This window comes from Canis aureus, chromosome 3 (genome assembly GCF_053574225.1).
Source record: "Canis aureus isolate CA01 chromosome 3, VMU_Caureus_v.1.0, whole genome shotgun sequence".
NCBI classification, from domain to species: domain Eukaryota; kingdom Metazoa; phylum Chordata; class Mammalia; order Carnivora; family Canidae; genus Canis; species Canis aureus.
Window position 1 is genome coordinate 11,126,947 of NC_135613.1, and position 15,900 is coordinate 11,142,846.

Here is a 15,900-nt window from a genome sequence, read left to right on the forward strand (position 1 = left end):
CTCCCTGCATGGAGCCTCTTCTCCCTCTGCCTGTGTCTCTGCCTCTCTCTGTGTCTCTCATGAATAAATAAAATCTTAAAAAAAAAAAAAAAGATACTTCTAAATTGAATGCCAGAAAGATTCTACACTTACCAATTATTGTTGGCAAATTGACACTTTTACCAACAATAATTAAGGGCACTCCCCCACACTAGCGTGGTACAGGAAGTTGTGCTTTCAATCTTTTTAAGTCGTGCTAAACAGTTGCATGGGGAAAGAAAAAGTTTTCTCATTACAGTTTTCATTTCCTTTAGTTCCAACAGTTGTGGGTTGGGTTCCTCCAGGAAGCAGACTCTGAGATGGATTAGCACGTACTATATTTTTTAGAGAGAGCCCTTGGTATCAACACCTGTGAAAGGAAGGAGAAGGAAGCAGGGTTGGGCAGAGGGAAAAGTTGAGCTGTGGTGTGGTCCCAGCAAAGGTCTCTGCCAACCCTATGGGAGTTCTAGGGTTGGATGGATGTTCAAAGGGGTCCCAAATTGGGGGGATGGGAGTTGGCCTTTTACCACTGTGTTGATCAGTTATGGATGTGAGCTTCCCTTAGGGAGAGGCATGACTTGGAGCAAAGCAGTTTTCTTCAGTCCAGGTAGTCTCCTTTTCTCAGGGCAGCACTGCCAGCAGCTGGAGTAGGAGGTAAGTCCTTCCTTGCTGAAAAGGCCTGGAGGCACATCACAGTGCCCACTACACTAAAAAAGTATGGAGCACTGTTCATAAGTATGGGTCATGTGGCTTTCCATGTGATGAATTCCTTGTTTAAATCTTGAACCTATTTTTTATTACATATTTAGGCTTTTTTTTTTTTGTATTGACTTATAGGAGCTTCTTCATATATTACAGGTAATAATGTTTTATTACACATGTTACAAATATCTTCTCTTAGTTTGTAACTTTTCATTTTACTCTATGAATGGTATTTGTTACCATACCAACGTTTTCTTAATTTTTATGGAGTTGAATTTCTCAGTCCTCCCTTATAGATTTTAGGTTTTCTTTCTTTCTTTTTTTAGATTTATTTATTTATTTGAGAGAGATAGAGAGAGCGTGGGAGAAGGCAGAGGGAGAGAGAATTCCAAGCAGACTCCCCATCAAGCACAGAACCTGACAGCCCAATCTCATGACCCCAAGATCATGACCCAAGCCAAATCAAGAGTTAGACACCCGACCAATTGAGCCACCCAGGCACCTCTAGGTTTTATTTCTTGCTTAGAAAGGACTTCTCTATTCCCAAGATTTTAAAAGTTTACCTCATTTTTTAGCACTTTTATATTTTTTATATTTCTATGTTTTTATCTTTAGTCCATCTGGAATTAATATGGATGGGTAGACAGATAATCTACATACACATGTAGATATATGACTATAGATTTATATAATTTTATGTTTACCAAAAGGGGCCTCCACTTGTCCCAACTCTATTTGCTGAACCCTTTCCCCACTGATTTGAATTGCCAACTCTATATGTATATATACTGATTCTTTTTGTTTTGTAAAGATTGTATTTATTTTTTCATGAGAGACACAGAGAGAGAGAGAGAGGAGACACAGGCAGAGGGAGAAGCAGGCTCCCCACACAGAGTCTGATACGGGACTCAATCCCAGGACCCTGGTATCACAACCTGAGCCAAAGGCAGACACTCAATCACTAAGCCACACAGGTGCTCCAATATACTAATTCTTGTGTACACATGGCTCTTTTTGAACTCTGTTCTTTTGACCTATTTGCCAGTTTTTGCACCAAGACCACAGTTATTTAGCGACTTTAACTGATAATATGTTTTGCTAGCTCCTTCAGAGCAGGTCCTCCTTTCTTGTTCTTGACATCCAAATATTTCTTGGCCATTTTTTACATCATCTTTTGATGAAATTTAGATTTATGTTGACTTACTTTCAAGTTATATATTAATTTGGGGGAAAATTAGCATATTCTGTGGGACATGACATGCTTCTACTTTTATTTAAGTTTACTTATTCACTCTTCAGTAAGATTTTATACTTTTCTTCATAGATTTCACATATTTCTTGCTAAGTTTATTCCTAGATATAGTACAGTTGTTATTGATTTTATGAGAACTTGTATACATTTAATTTTGTTAACTATTACTAATGTATAGGAAAACTCTTTTTCCATCACCTTATTAAAAACTCTCTGACCAGATTTTTCAGTGGACTGCTTGGTATTTCTAAATTGTTTTCCTTTTCAACATTCATACAACTTATTTTCTATCTTACTACATTTACCAGGACTCCCAAAACAGTGTAGAATTATAACATCCTTGCCTTCTAACATCTATAGGCATTAGATGCCTATAACATCTAAATGCTTCTCATTTTAAAGCAAACATTTCTAATATTTCACTATTAAGTATAATGTTTGTTCCTGGATGTTTGTTAATATTCTTTCAAGTTGAAGATGTGACTGTCTATATGTAGTTTACCAAGAATTTTTGTCAGAAATGAATGTTGAACTTTATCAGATGTTTTTGTTAGCAGCTATCAAGGTTATCATAGAGGTGGGTTTTTTTTTCTTTACTTTCTTTTTTTAAAAAGATTTTATTGATTTATTTGAGAGAGAGAGAGCACAAGCAGGGAAAGAGGCAGAGGGAGAGAGAGGGGGAAGCAGACTACCAACTAAGCAGGGAGCCTGAGACAGGGCTCGATCCCAGAACCCCGGGATCATGACGTGAGCTGAAGGCAGAGGCTTTACCAATTGTGCCACCCAGGGACCTGAGTATTTTTCTTTAATGAAGTGAATTACATTAATAGATTTTTAGTTATAGGACAATTTCCATGTTCTTGAAATAAACCTTACTTGATCATGACATATTATTATTTGATTTTATTTATTATTTTGCTTTATTTTAATAATAATAATAATAAACCATTACATTACAATAAACTGCTATATTAAATTTCTTAAAGTTTCATTTTCTGTATCTATTTTCAGAAATGAGATTTGTTTTGATCACTCACATTCTTGTGCTCTCATCTCATGTTGGTGTCTGGATTATGCTACCCTAATATAAATGAGTTGGAAAGTTTTTATCTCTCTGAATCTCTGGAACTGTTTTTATAACATATAAAATATGCATTTCTTTAAGATTACTAATAAAACCAACTTTCAATCCTTACTTAAGCAGTATACTCTACCTCTTCTAAATTCTTGGACTTTTCCTTTTACTGTAATACTTCCTTGCTAATTCCTTCAGAAACTATTGTGAGTGTTAAAATTTCTCAATATCTGCATGTCTGAACAAGATGATTTTGTCTTCACTCTTAACTGCTAGTTTGGCTGGATATACAAACTTTCAGAAACACCTTCCTTTAAGTCTTTGAAGTTACTGCCGCATTGTCTTGTACCATCCAGTATTAGAGAGGAATTGTTAGATGTCAGTCTGCTTCTCATTTTTTGTAAGTCACCAGTTTTATGTCTGAATTCTAGAGGGTTTTAGACTCAAAGTTATTTAGGTTGTTTTTCATTAAGCCTCTCAAAGTTTAACTGATCCTTTTAATCTGAAGATCTACAATTTCTTCAATCCAGAGAATTTTTTTTCTATTACTTTTAAATTAATTTCTATTTTGCATCCTGTAGTATTAAGACATTGGACATGTAGATATCATCTTCCTATTCCCTAATTTTTCTATTGTTTTCCATTCCTTTGCCCACTTACACACTAACTTATTTATAAGAATATTATTTATGTTCAATTTTAGACTTCTCACTGACCCTTCTGCAGCTTCTTCAAGGGTAGCTTTCATGCTCATTGAACATAAACTATTTCTAACTGTGCCTGAAAAAGCTCAGTTAGGAAAACAAGTTTAATGGAGAAATATCTACTATCCAAACTGGAACTCTTGCTCTTTTCTGGCTATCTAAATCAGTTCATTTCATTGTTAGTGCAAATCATGTGCATGTAGTAACCTTTATGCATGATTTCAGATGACCTAGAAAAAGACTTTTTTTAAATGGTTGTAGGAAAATGGGCATACTCATGCTGATGAGAGTATCAATTGGTATAATTTCTTGAAGGATAATGTGTAATATATACCAAAATTTTAAATATGTCTTAGCAGTCCTATTTCATTAATTTAATCCATACATATACTAAAAAATTTATGTGCAAAAATATTCATTTCAGCTTCATTTTAGAAAAGACCTTGGAAACATTAATTTAATCCATACATATACTAAAAAATTTATGTGCAAAAATATTCATTTCAGCTTCATTTTAGAAAATACCTTGGAAACAACTATTTTCCTATCAATAGGAGATTGGATAAACACACTTAAAAGCAATCTAAAAGAGCCAGAAGTACATGAACTAACGTGGATAAATTTCTAAGACATCTTTTTTAGGAAAAAAAATCCATTTTTATATTTTATTATATGTGCTGCCAAAGCGAGCACTATTTTTATATTTTAAAAGGACAATGTAATATTATCTGTATTATATAAATTCCTTTGTATTATGTAAATGTATACATAAAGGTCTAGAAGTATATGCACAAATTGTCATCTCTGGAGAACACAGCAAGTATGGGATTAGAGGTAGTATAGTCAAAGAGGAATTTAGACTTGCCTATAATGTTATAATGCTTTAGAAAGATAATATATATGTATGTATTACGTGTGTAATTTGAAGTTAATTTTAAAAGAAAAATCAGAAAGACACCTGGGTGGTTCAGTGGTTGTCTGCCTTTGGCTCAGGTCATGATCCCAGAGTTCTCAGATCAAGTCCCACATCAGGCTCCCTGTGGAGCCTCTGCTGTGTCTCTGCCTCTCTCTGTGTGTCTCTAATAAATTAATTAATTAAATCTTAAAAAAAAAAGAAAAGCCAGATAAATCTATGAGCAACAATATGAAAAAATATCCTAAATAAATTGTCAAGTGAAAACATAAAGTTAGAATAGGGTCTTAGAAGACTTTCATTAGTGAAGGAAAAAAAGCAGCAGGTTATATACATAAAATATCCCTGGAAGGATATTTTATCCCAAAATTGGCAACCCAGACTCACAGAGGAGGAGACTTGAGTCATGAAGGGCCAAGCTAGAGGAAGACTAAGTTTCCAGTATATTGCCTTGTGAACTGTTTGAATTTTTTACCATGTATCTGCATTTGTTAACTTTTTTCTTTTATTAAGAAAGATATGATTCATATATATGAACAGAATATAGATCTTTCAGAATACAGAACTAAGAGATTTTCCATGCTCATGATATTCTGAAGTTAACTCAAATATTAAGAACAAAACAAACTCATTATTTCTAAATATCCCAGGATCCTGAGAACAAGGGTGATCATTCAAAGGTGCGTATATACACTTCTTCCTGCATGATTCAAGAGCATCAGGAGACCCTGAAACGACTGTCTGAAGTCTGGCAAAAGGTCTCTGAACAGGATGATCTAATCCAGGAACTTCGAAATAAACTAGCCTGCAGTAACGCTTTGGTAAGTGACTTCAAGAATATTTTTCTGAGGGGATCCCGGGTGGCTCAGCGGTTTAGCGCCTGCCTTTGGCCCAGGGCATAATCCTGGAGTCCCGGGATCAAGTCCCACATTGGGCTCCCCGCATGAACCTGCTTCTCCCTCCTCCTGTGTCTCTGTCTCTGTCTCTCTCTCTCTCTCTCTATCATAAATAAATAATAAATACATCTTTAAAAAAAAAGTTTAAAAAAAGAATATTTTTCTGAAAAAACAAAAATAAGGCCATGAGGAGAGAAAGGAGGGGAAAAGAGTCACATAAAGTAATTTCTTTCACCAAGATTCCTCAAATGTCTTATATGTACTTGTCCCCACCTTTTGTTCATATTCCCCATTGAATGTGAATATGAATATGTCCCCCCAACTGACACTAAGTTTGAGATTCCAAAGAGACTTAAAAATCTCTCACAACAACCTAAGTGTTCATCAACAGGGAAATGGTTGAATTGATTTTTAAAAAATTGTTAAAGAGGGATCCATATTGTAGAATAATATGCAGCCAAGAAAAAGGATTAAGCAAACTGTAAGGACTAAATAGAAGGATATTTGTGATATATTGTTGATAAAAGGTTGCAAAATCATGAAGGGCCATGTATAGTTCAACTCCACTTTTGTTTTTTAGTCTTTGATTATAATATAGAAGTACATACTGTAAATTCCCTATAGTGCCCACTGTCCCCCAGTGGAAATGAGAAAGTGGAGAGATTTCACTAATTTTTGATGTTTGGGTTTTGTTTGAATTCTTTTCAAAAGAAGAACAAAAATTTCATGATTTTAAACTTTTTTTTAAAAGAACATACACATCCACTCACTCTATCAGAAACTTCTTTAATTATTGAACTTTGAATCCCATCCTCTGCTAGTTTAGGTATATCTCTCCATCACAAATTTTAAAGAACCTTCTGCCTCATAAACTGGGTCACACAGAGATTCAGGAGGGAGTCCAAAATGTGGCCACTGACAGATTTCCAACAAACCACTGTCCATGCCTCATTAAACCTTGATGTAAGATTGAGAACCTAATTCTTTCTCTGTTCCAAGCCCACAAAAAGTGTGTGATGGATTGCATAATATTACAACAAACTTAGGCTGAAAAAAGGAACACTGCAAAACAGTACTAGTCATAATCATGTTGCATTGATCATTCAGCATAACTGACCTACACTCATTTATAGGTTCTGGAGCGTGAAGAGGCTTTGATAAAATTACAAGCGGACTTTGCTTCCTATACAGCCACCCACAGACATCCTCCTAGCTCCTCAGAAGATTGTGAAGATATTAAAAAGGTGGGGGAACTTTTGCTTATTTGTGCCTGGGGGGAGATTGAATTGAGTTGGGTGGGTTTGATTCTGGGTTTTCTTGCTTATTTTAAATTTTTTATATTATATTTTTATATTTGTGTGAACTTGGTTGACCCTGCTACAAGGATACTGCATGTAATGTATGACAAGTTCCAATAAATGTGTCTGGCAGTATTCAATTTTATAGCTGAATTTTGGAATTGCATCTGCTTCTTAACCTTTTTCCAACAGTATGCCCAAACAAGACAAAGCCTCTGGCTGGCTTTCTAGTTTCTAGTTGGAGTTGAAAAACACCAAATTTAGGGAATACTATTTATTCAAAATCCTTTTTTTGAAAACTCAATATTTTCAAAATTCAAAGTGATATCAAAAATTGATTCTAATAGTGAGTAAGTATTTAAACCATGTAAACAAATGGCAAAATTTGACCAACTAATAGTCAAAGTTAGGTTCAGTGCTCTCTTAGATGAGATTTTTTTTTTTTAATTCTTAGATGAGATTTAAAAAAAATTTTTATCCAGTTAGTTATCTTACAGTGTTCTATTAATTTCAGGTGTATAATATAATGATTCAACAGTTCAATACATCACCCAGTACTCATCATGATAAGTGCACTCTTTAATCTTCATCATCTGTTTAACTTTCAGTTTGTTCTCTATAATTAAGAATCTGTGTCTTTATTTGTCCCTCTCTCTTTTTCCCCCTTTGTTTGTTGTTTCTTAAATTCCACATAAGTGAAATCATACGGTACTTGTATTTCTCTGACTTCTTTCCTTTAGCATAATACTCTCTAGCTCTATCCACACCATTGCAAATGGCAAGATTTCATTCTTTTTGTGACTGAATAATATTCCATCTTCTTGATCTATTCATTAATTGATGGACACTTAGGCTGCTTTCATACCTTGGCTATAGTAAATAATGTTGCTATAAACATCAAGGTGCATGTATCCCTTTGAATTCGTGTTCCTATATTCTTTGGCTAAATATCCAGTAGTGCAATTGCTGGATCATAAGGTAGTTCTATTTTTAACTTCTGGGGGAACTTCCATACTGCTTTCCACAATGGCTGCACCAGTATGCATTTCCTAGGTGAGATCTTAAGTCAGTCATATGCAAACCTGAAGTCTAAGGCAAATCCAGCCACCAGAGGCCATACTGTGGGCAGGCTTGCTAATTCTGAAATAGCAGCAAAGGGGGGTAGCAGGGAGAGTAAACGATACATATAAGCTCTCCAAGGGTCCTCTAGTGGAGGGATGGAGACTCTTCTCTTTCCGGGACTTTCTGATGCCAGAAAGTTTGAGTGAATGAGGAATCAATATTGAATTTTGGAGTTTCTCCTTGGGCATCTGTCAATATTTATTTTATTTATTTATTTTGTCAATATTTATTTTAAAGGTCAGTTCCATGTTATTCACTTCCTGACCTACAGCAAGATCTCATAACATTCCCATTTTTTTGTCTGAAAAATGTCTTTATTTCTTCCATATTCTTTTATTTTTTTCTATAGTGGTTAAAAGCACATAACATTAAATTTATCATCCTAATCACATTTAAGTGTACATTTCAGTCATGTTGTCATATTTACACTGTTGTACAACAGATCTCTAGAACTTTTTTATCTTAAAAAAATGAAACTCTATATCGACTAAAACACTAATGCCTCAGGACACCTGGGTGGCTCAGCAGTTGAGCGCCTGCCTTTGGCCCAGGTGTGATCCCGGGGTCCCAGGATCGAGTCCTGCATTGGGCTCCCTGCATGGAGCCTGCTTCTCCCTCTGCCTGTGTGTCTGCCTCTCTCTGTGTCTCTCATGAATAAATAAAATCTTAAAAAAAAAAAACACTAATGCCTGTTTACCACTCCATTTTTTAAAATGATGCAGATTTCCCCAAGAAACAGAGCACATTTTCCCTTGCCATTTTATGTGTCCTTATCCAATTCTTTCATGGTACCTGGATATTCTATTGGGAATGGAACTATCCAGATCATGGTCAATGTCAGAAGTCAGCTGGCCTGAGTGAGCCTTTGAACCCCTCAGTGCCCACACCTGGGTCATAGGGTGACCGTCCCTCCTGTCTTCATGCTGCAGTCTGCCCTTACTGACAACTCTGAAATCACATAACTGTCCCTTGATGCCCAGATGACAAACTGCTCCTCCTTGACCATGTGTTTCTACCTTCTCTTAATTATAGCCCGTTATCCTCTCCTTCAGAGTAGAAGCCTAAGTCCCTGCCCAAGGACTACAAGCCCCCCATGATGTGATCACCCATTAACCACTCACCTCATGCCTCCTACTCTCTCCATCACTCAATCTTCTAGCCACATGCCCTCCCCCATGTTCTCTCCCCAGAGTTTGATCACTGGCTAGCTCCCCTGTCTGCAGATACCTACAGAGACTACAATGTGCCTCACTCTCTCACCTCCAGCAAGCCCCAGCTCAGAGGCATCTTCTCAGTGGGGCCAAATTCTCCATTCCATTCATAATGGCAATCCTCTCCTCCCATATGCCTCCATTCTCCTTTTACTGTTCTGTTTCTTCATAGCATCTATCAACTGTTAATATTTTCTACAAGTAACTATTTATGCTCTTTGTCTCACCCCACTATATGGCCAGGTCCTTGGGGGCAAGCATGTTTCTATGTTTTTTTTTCCCCTTTCCCCGGCACCTAGGAAAGTGCCTGGCACACAGTAGGTGTCCATCAAAGACTGTTAATTGTAGGACAGAAGGGGTGATGACTCTTGGGCACATTCTGCATGACAGTGACAAGCTGCCATATCCTTTTCCTATTATTTTAATTTGAGATATAATTGACACACCCTAAAATTCATTATGTAAAGTATACAATTCAGCAGTTTTAAAATAGCCACAAAGTTGGGCAACCATCCACACTAATTCCAGAACGTTTTCATTACTCCAAAAGAAATCCCATGTGCATGAGCACTCATTCCCCTTCCTCCCTCCCTCAGCCCCTGATCACTCTGTGTGAAATAGTCACCAAGCTGTTGCCTGGCATTACATTGTATATTGGTTTTGTAATACTAGTCACTCTCTGTCTCTCTGGATTTGCCAATTCTGGACATTTGGCATTTTAGAAAGCATCCTTCCTCCATGTTCTCATCCCACCCTGCTCCTGTCCTCTCTGTCCAGATATTGAAGCACTTGCAGGAACAGAAAGACAGCCAGTGCCTACATGTGGAGGAATATCAGAACCTGGTGAAGGACCTGCGCATGGAGCTAGAGGCTGTGTCTGAGCAGAAGAAAAACATCATGAAGGGTATACTGGGAGTGGGTGGGGGCGGGAGGCAGTGGGGAGAGGCAGAAGGAAGCCAGAGCCCTCCTTTGAGCAAGGAGCACTCTGTCCCTTCCACCTGCAGACATGATGAAGCTGGAGCTGGACCTGCACGGGCTGAGGGAGGAGACATCGGCCCATATGGAAAGGAAGGATAAGGAGGTTGTCATCCTGCAACGGCGGCTGCAAGAGCTACAGATTCAGTTCACTGAGACCCAGAAGCTGGGTTTGAAGAAAGACAAGGTAAGGCAAGAGAGGTTCTCTGGTTAGACCAGCTAACAGGATGGATGTGAGGCCAGAGCTTGGCCAGAGCAGGTCCTGCAGCTCTGCCCTGACTGCGGTTGCCTGGAGAACATCAACATGTAAGCAATGAGACTGCAGGTTCTTTAGGCCCAGACACAGTCCTGAGCACTTCTTGGGGATTTTTCAAAGCACATACTAAATAAATAAAACACCATTATCCAGGGACCTTACAGAGATGTTGACTTTATACGAGGTTTTTCCCCAGCCCTGCAAGGCAGAGACTTTAGGACACACTTGCATCGTTCCTTTATGCTTCTGTTTATGCTCAATTGTTGAAAGAAATTCTTCAAATATTGTGTAGCCTTGTTAAGAGTTTCAAGTGAATTTTAATCGGTAAAATTATAAAAATCTTATGAATATGCAAATCAGGCATTTGAAAAATAGTAATGGAAATATGCCCTAGAAGTTCTGTAGTTGCCAACCTAAATCAAGGTCCTGGGAAAGCCTAGGAAAGGAAGTAAGGACAGAAAGGTTGTAAAAACAATGTAAGCTTGTGTAGTCAGCACAGCTACACTTTTATCAGATCTAGCAGAAATTATCCCAGCTGGTCATTCAGATCTCCTATTTGAAATTCAGAGAGGATTCATTAGTCAAAGTGGAAGTATCTAGAGAGATGACAACAAAAGGCCAGGAGTCTAGGTAAACAGCTTTGAGTCATTCATACATTCATTCAACAAGTATTTTTTGAGCTCCTGTGATATACCAAGCATTGGACAGAGATTTGAATGGAGTGAAGGAGCCACTGAATGGGAGGGCTTGAGGAAGAATATTCCAAGCTGAGGAAGTAACAAGTGTGAGAGCCCTCAGGTGAGAGTCTGCTTAGAATATTCTAGGAGAGGGGATCCCTGGGTGGCTCAGCAGTTTAGCGCCTGCCTTTGGCCCAAGGTGCGATCCTGGAGCCCCGGGATCGAGTCCCACGTCGGGCTCCCAACATGGAGCCTGCTTCTCCCTCTACCTGTGTCTCTCTGCCTGTCTCTCTCTCTCTCTCTCTCTCTCTCTCATAAATAAACAAAAACAAAAAAAAAAAAACAAACAAACAAACAAACAAAAAGAATATTCTAGGAGATAAGCTGAAGCCGAAAGGGGTAAGGGTGGCAAGAGGTGAGGTCAAACCAGAACATGAGCATCCCAAGAATTGCTGTAAGGACTGTGGCCTTTTTCTAAATAAATGGAGCCAGTAGATGGTTTTGAGGAGAGACAGAACAAGATCTGACTTACGCTTTCAGAAGCCTTCCTCTGGCTGCTGCAGTGGGAACAGCATGACTTGAGGCAGGAAGCAGAGGTAGGAGACTATTTGATATCCAGGCAAGAGAAAATGACTGGGGAGGGCTCAAGACAATCTGTACCCGGCTTCACTGGGTCGCTGCTCAGGCCTCCATCAGCACTCACCCTTTGCTTTCCTCAGCTCCTCCAAGAGAAAGATGAGATGCTGCATGAGCTCGAGAAGGAATTGGCACAGGTTCAGAATAGTCTCATGAAAAAGGAGATGGAGTTGGAGAAGCAGCAACGGATGACGACAGAACTTGAAATCACCATCCAGGAGTTGAAGCAGGATAAGTCCAGGGCAGAGTGTGGGACCCTGCGAGCTGAGATCCAGAAGCTGAAGGACTCTCTCGAAGAAACCCAACAGCAACAGAAGCTGGCTGGTGAGCCCCCCAGCACACAGTGTCTTCACTACACTTCCAACCATCGGGGCTAGAGCAGTCCCCTCCTTTCTCTAAATGCCCACTTCCCCCTTCTTTCCCCACTCATTACTCCAAACCTTCTGGTGATCTCATGGCACATCCCACAGGGTTCACAATGCCCTCTTGAGCTCCTGCACTCACCCCTAACTGGGATGGTGAAGTGCTGAACGCACACACCCACGTTTTTCCCAGCAGCCTTTGATGAAGTTCTCCCCTTTCCCCATCACGAGGAGGACAGGGCTCCAAACTTTGCTTCTGTGCACTGCATTCCTCCCCTCTTCTCCAGGACCTTCATCCTACAGTTTACTCTTCCCTCCCTGGCTTAGACACATTCTCTCCCCTATATTGCCTCCCAATACATTCTTCTCTGTACAGCCTGCACTGTGGGTCATTCCTTGCTCCTCTGCTGAAACTGCTTTCTCAGAGGCCACCAATAACTTCTTGCTCTGGGCATGGAGTTTCCCTTGGGGTGGATGAAAACAATCAGAAATTAGGTACTGGTGATGGTTGCACATCTTTGTGAGTATTCCAGAAATCACTGACTTGAATGCTTTAAAGGGTTAAATGTTATGTTATGTGGTTGACATATCACTTTGTGGGGGGAAGGTGCATAGCGTGCCTCTGTTCCTACCCTCCTTTAACTCTATGTGTATGTGTTTGCTGTTGGCCTCCCACACTCAACAACTGTTTCTCAGGTTTGGAGACGTAACAGGTCCCTCTTCTTTCACACATTTCACCATTGTTTCCTCTTTTCCCTCCTTCTCTAACAGTAGTCATCATCCACCCTTAAACTCTGCCCTCTTTCCTTTATTCTCAGTCTCAGGACAACTCCATAACTTAGAGCCCCAGGCCTGACTTGGCACCTGTGGTCACTCTTGTCTATAGAGAGTAGCTCCACCTGGGCAATGCACCTTCCCTTCTGACACAGCCTTCCCAAAACTGAACTTTCTCTTCCCTGCTTAAAAAATGAAATTCCTCCTCCTTCTTCCAAGGTATATGGTCATTTCTGTAGTGACACCATCGTTCTTCCAATATCCCCGGCTGAAAAATGGAGACAATGTTGATGTTTATTTTTTTTTTAAGATTTTATTTATTTATTCATGAGAGACACAGACAGAGAGAGAGGCAGAGACACAGGCAGAGGGAGAGAAGCAGGCTCCACACAGGGAGCCCAACGCAGGACTCGATTCCGGGTCTCCAGGATCACGCCCTGAGCTGAAGGCGGCACTAAACTGCTGAGCCACCCTGGCTGCCCGACAATGTTGATGTTTAAAACAGAAACCATACTAAAAACTTTAGGACATAGGACCATATTTGGTGTAGAGAAACTCCAGTAAGCGACTTATTTGATGTTTCTCTCTTTATAGCCAGTAGGGGCAAGGGCATGGACTAAAAGGTTATTGAAGGAAGTCTTTCTCCATTTAATACATTCTAATTTTCCTAAAATACTCTTTATGCCAGGTCTCTGCTCAGGAACCCACTAACTTAACTCTAAACATTTCTCTCTGGCTTTCAAAATCCTCCAAAGCTGCCTTCTCTCCCACCACTCACTCAGCTGTCTCCCATAACTCCTTCCCACTTCCCTTTCCAATCAAACCAATCTCTTCCCATCCTCTTCTTATATACCTCTCCATTCTCTTCCCATGCGTTTGTTCTAACAAGCCCCTCATCTGGAATTCCCTTCCTTCTTCTTATTCTCAGGCCCAGTGCAATCCTTGTTCCTCTATAAGTCCATCCCCAACTGTTCTCACCCACTCTGATCTTGCTTCACAGGAGTTCACAGTGAGTGCATGCTTAACGTTACTGTGTTCTCTATGTTGTGTGGGCCAGTTACGTCTCCCTCACTAGACTCTAAACTCCATTAGGGTCAGGATTTGTCCCTAATGACAGGATGAGTCACCTAAGAAATACTGAGCAATTTATATTGATTGGTTTAACTTTAGTTCAGAAGCAGTTCATGGCTGGGGGATAGTTGAAGACAGATAATTTAACAGAGCTCCTTAGGAGTGATAATGAGATAGAGAAACGAGGACAGGTTGGAAATTGAAATAAGTCACAAAATGAAGGAACAGACTTTTTAACTGGTTTTATTAGTAATCTGATCTTCATACATACTCCCTTCTCCCATGTACATGTGCCTGGCTTGTCTGATGTGTTCTGTAGCTCAGCAAGCAGCCCAGTATAAGGAAGAGATCCTTCTGGCAAAGAATAACCTGGAGGATGCCCAGAGGAAACTGCAAAGCTACACTTTCCTGGAGAAGCAGAAGACAGAGACCATCCAGGAACTGCAGAGAGAACTTCAGAAGTTGCAGAAAGATTCCTTGATAGCGGGAGAGGAACTCGCACCCAACAGGTACCACCAGGTCACCTCCAGAGAGAGGCTCTCTTGTGAACCAGTCTGGACACTGCAGCAGCTGCCCAGCAATGGGATAGCAAGCCCCATGCAGCCAGCTCACAATCTGCCAACACAGACACTGAAATCTGTATTCCTGTGGTTGCCATTTGCTTTAGGAAACGGATAGAGGAGCTGACATCAGAACTCTCTGAGGCCCGGAGGAAGCTTGAAATTTCAGAAAAGGAAAAGAGGCAGTTTCAGAAGACAACAGCTGAGCAGGATATGAAGCTGAATGAGCTGCTAGAGCATCTAAAAATCCTTCAACACCAGGTATAAAGGGCAAATAGGTTACCAGCTCAAGCATCTGCTCTGCTTAAGATTAAATATATTAGTCTTTATTTGGGAAGATGCCACCACCAATCCATTCAAACCAATTATCTAGAATCTGTGTTAGAATGTTAAGCCAGCCTATCAACTCTAGTTCCCATGACCAATAATAAGCATTTTCAACAGCTAAACTTAAAAACAGTCAGAGGACAATGTTGGTTTTTTTTTTTTTTTATAGGATTCAGAAGCTATCTTTGTCAGTCATTTTAAAGTCTTCAATCTCTGAATTATTCTTTTCTGTGCTTTTCTAAGTTTCTTTTTAAACTTTGTTCAAAGAGGTTTTTAAGTGGAAAGATTTGGTGAGTAAGCAGGAGAGAAGGTTGATGCTGTGGGAACAGGATCTATAAATAAAATAAGTTGGTATATCTAATTGAACAAAAGAAATATTGCTGAACATTTGGGGAAACTTTTTTTATTATCTATGCTAAATAACCAAGGAGTTGCCCTCATATTTATCTCAGCCATTCTCTTTGCCTGGGGGGGTTGTTTTGTTTTTTAATTTTTTAATTTTATTTTTATTTTTTCATGAGAGACACAGAGAGACAGGCAGAGACATAAGCAGAGGGAGAAGCAGGCTCCTTGCCAGGAACCCGATGTAAAACTCAATCCTAGGACCCTGGGATCATGCCCTGAGCCAAAGGCAGACACTCAACCTCTGAGCCATCCAGGCATCCCTTGTTTTGTTTTTTCAAAAAATATACAGTCTAAGACTGTCTTTCAGGCCAGTCTTTATTTCTCAGCACAGGGAGCAAGCCTCTGCCAAAACCAGTCTAACAGAAGAGCTTCAGGAGGTGACAAGATTACTGGAGGAAAAACGGGAACAGTTGAAAAAGAGCAAAGAACAGGAGAAGTTGCTGGAGCTAGAGCTCGAGACATTCCAACAGGAGGAAAAAAAGAAAGAAAAAATGGTGAGAAGGAGAATCCAGGAAGAGGTGGGGTCATGAATCCAGGGCAAGACTTGAGCCCCACTGAGCCTGGCAGGATACAGAGGCCATGCTCAGAACCTCAGGAGAGAAGGGAGGGAAGGTGAGAAAGGCAAGTGAGAAGGAGAGAGAAGGCCCAGACACCACAGGCTGCAGA

General features: G+C 39.7%; 1 protein-coding gene across 6 annotated transcripts in view; it reads left to right on the forward strand.

Moving 5' to 3' along the window:
* The window catches only part of PMFBP1 (polyamine modulated factor 1 binding protein 1), a 50,701-nt gene that overhangs the window by 20,652 nt on the left and 14,149 nt on the right, over nt 1–15,900 (forward strand). For all 6 annotated transcript variants that reach the window (XM_077889175.1, XM_077889196.1, XM_077889165.1 and 3 more), the window contains 8 exons: nt 5,315–5,485; nt 6,694–6,804; nt 9,969–10,095; nt 10,196–10,353; nt 11,819–12,059; nt 14,262–14,451; nt 14,610–14,763; nt 15,561–15,728. In XM_077889175.1, coding sequence (XP_077745301.1) covers nt 5,315–5,485; nt 6,694–6,804; nt 9,969–10,095; nt 10,196–10,353; nt 11,819–12,059; nt 14,262–14,451; nt 14,610–14,763; nt 15,561–15,728 — 1,320 coding nt within the window. The remainder of the gene's footprint in view (nt 1–5,314; nt 5,486–6,693; nt 6,805–9,968; nt 10,096–10,195; nt 10,354–11,818; nt 12,060–14,261; nt 14,452–14,609; nt 14,764–15,560; nt 15,729–15,900) is intronic.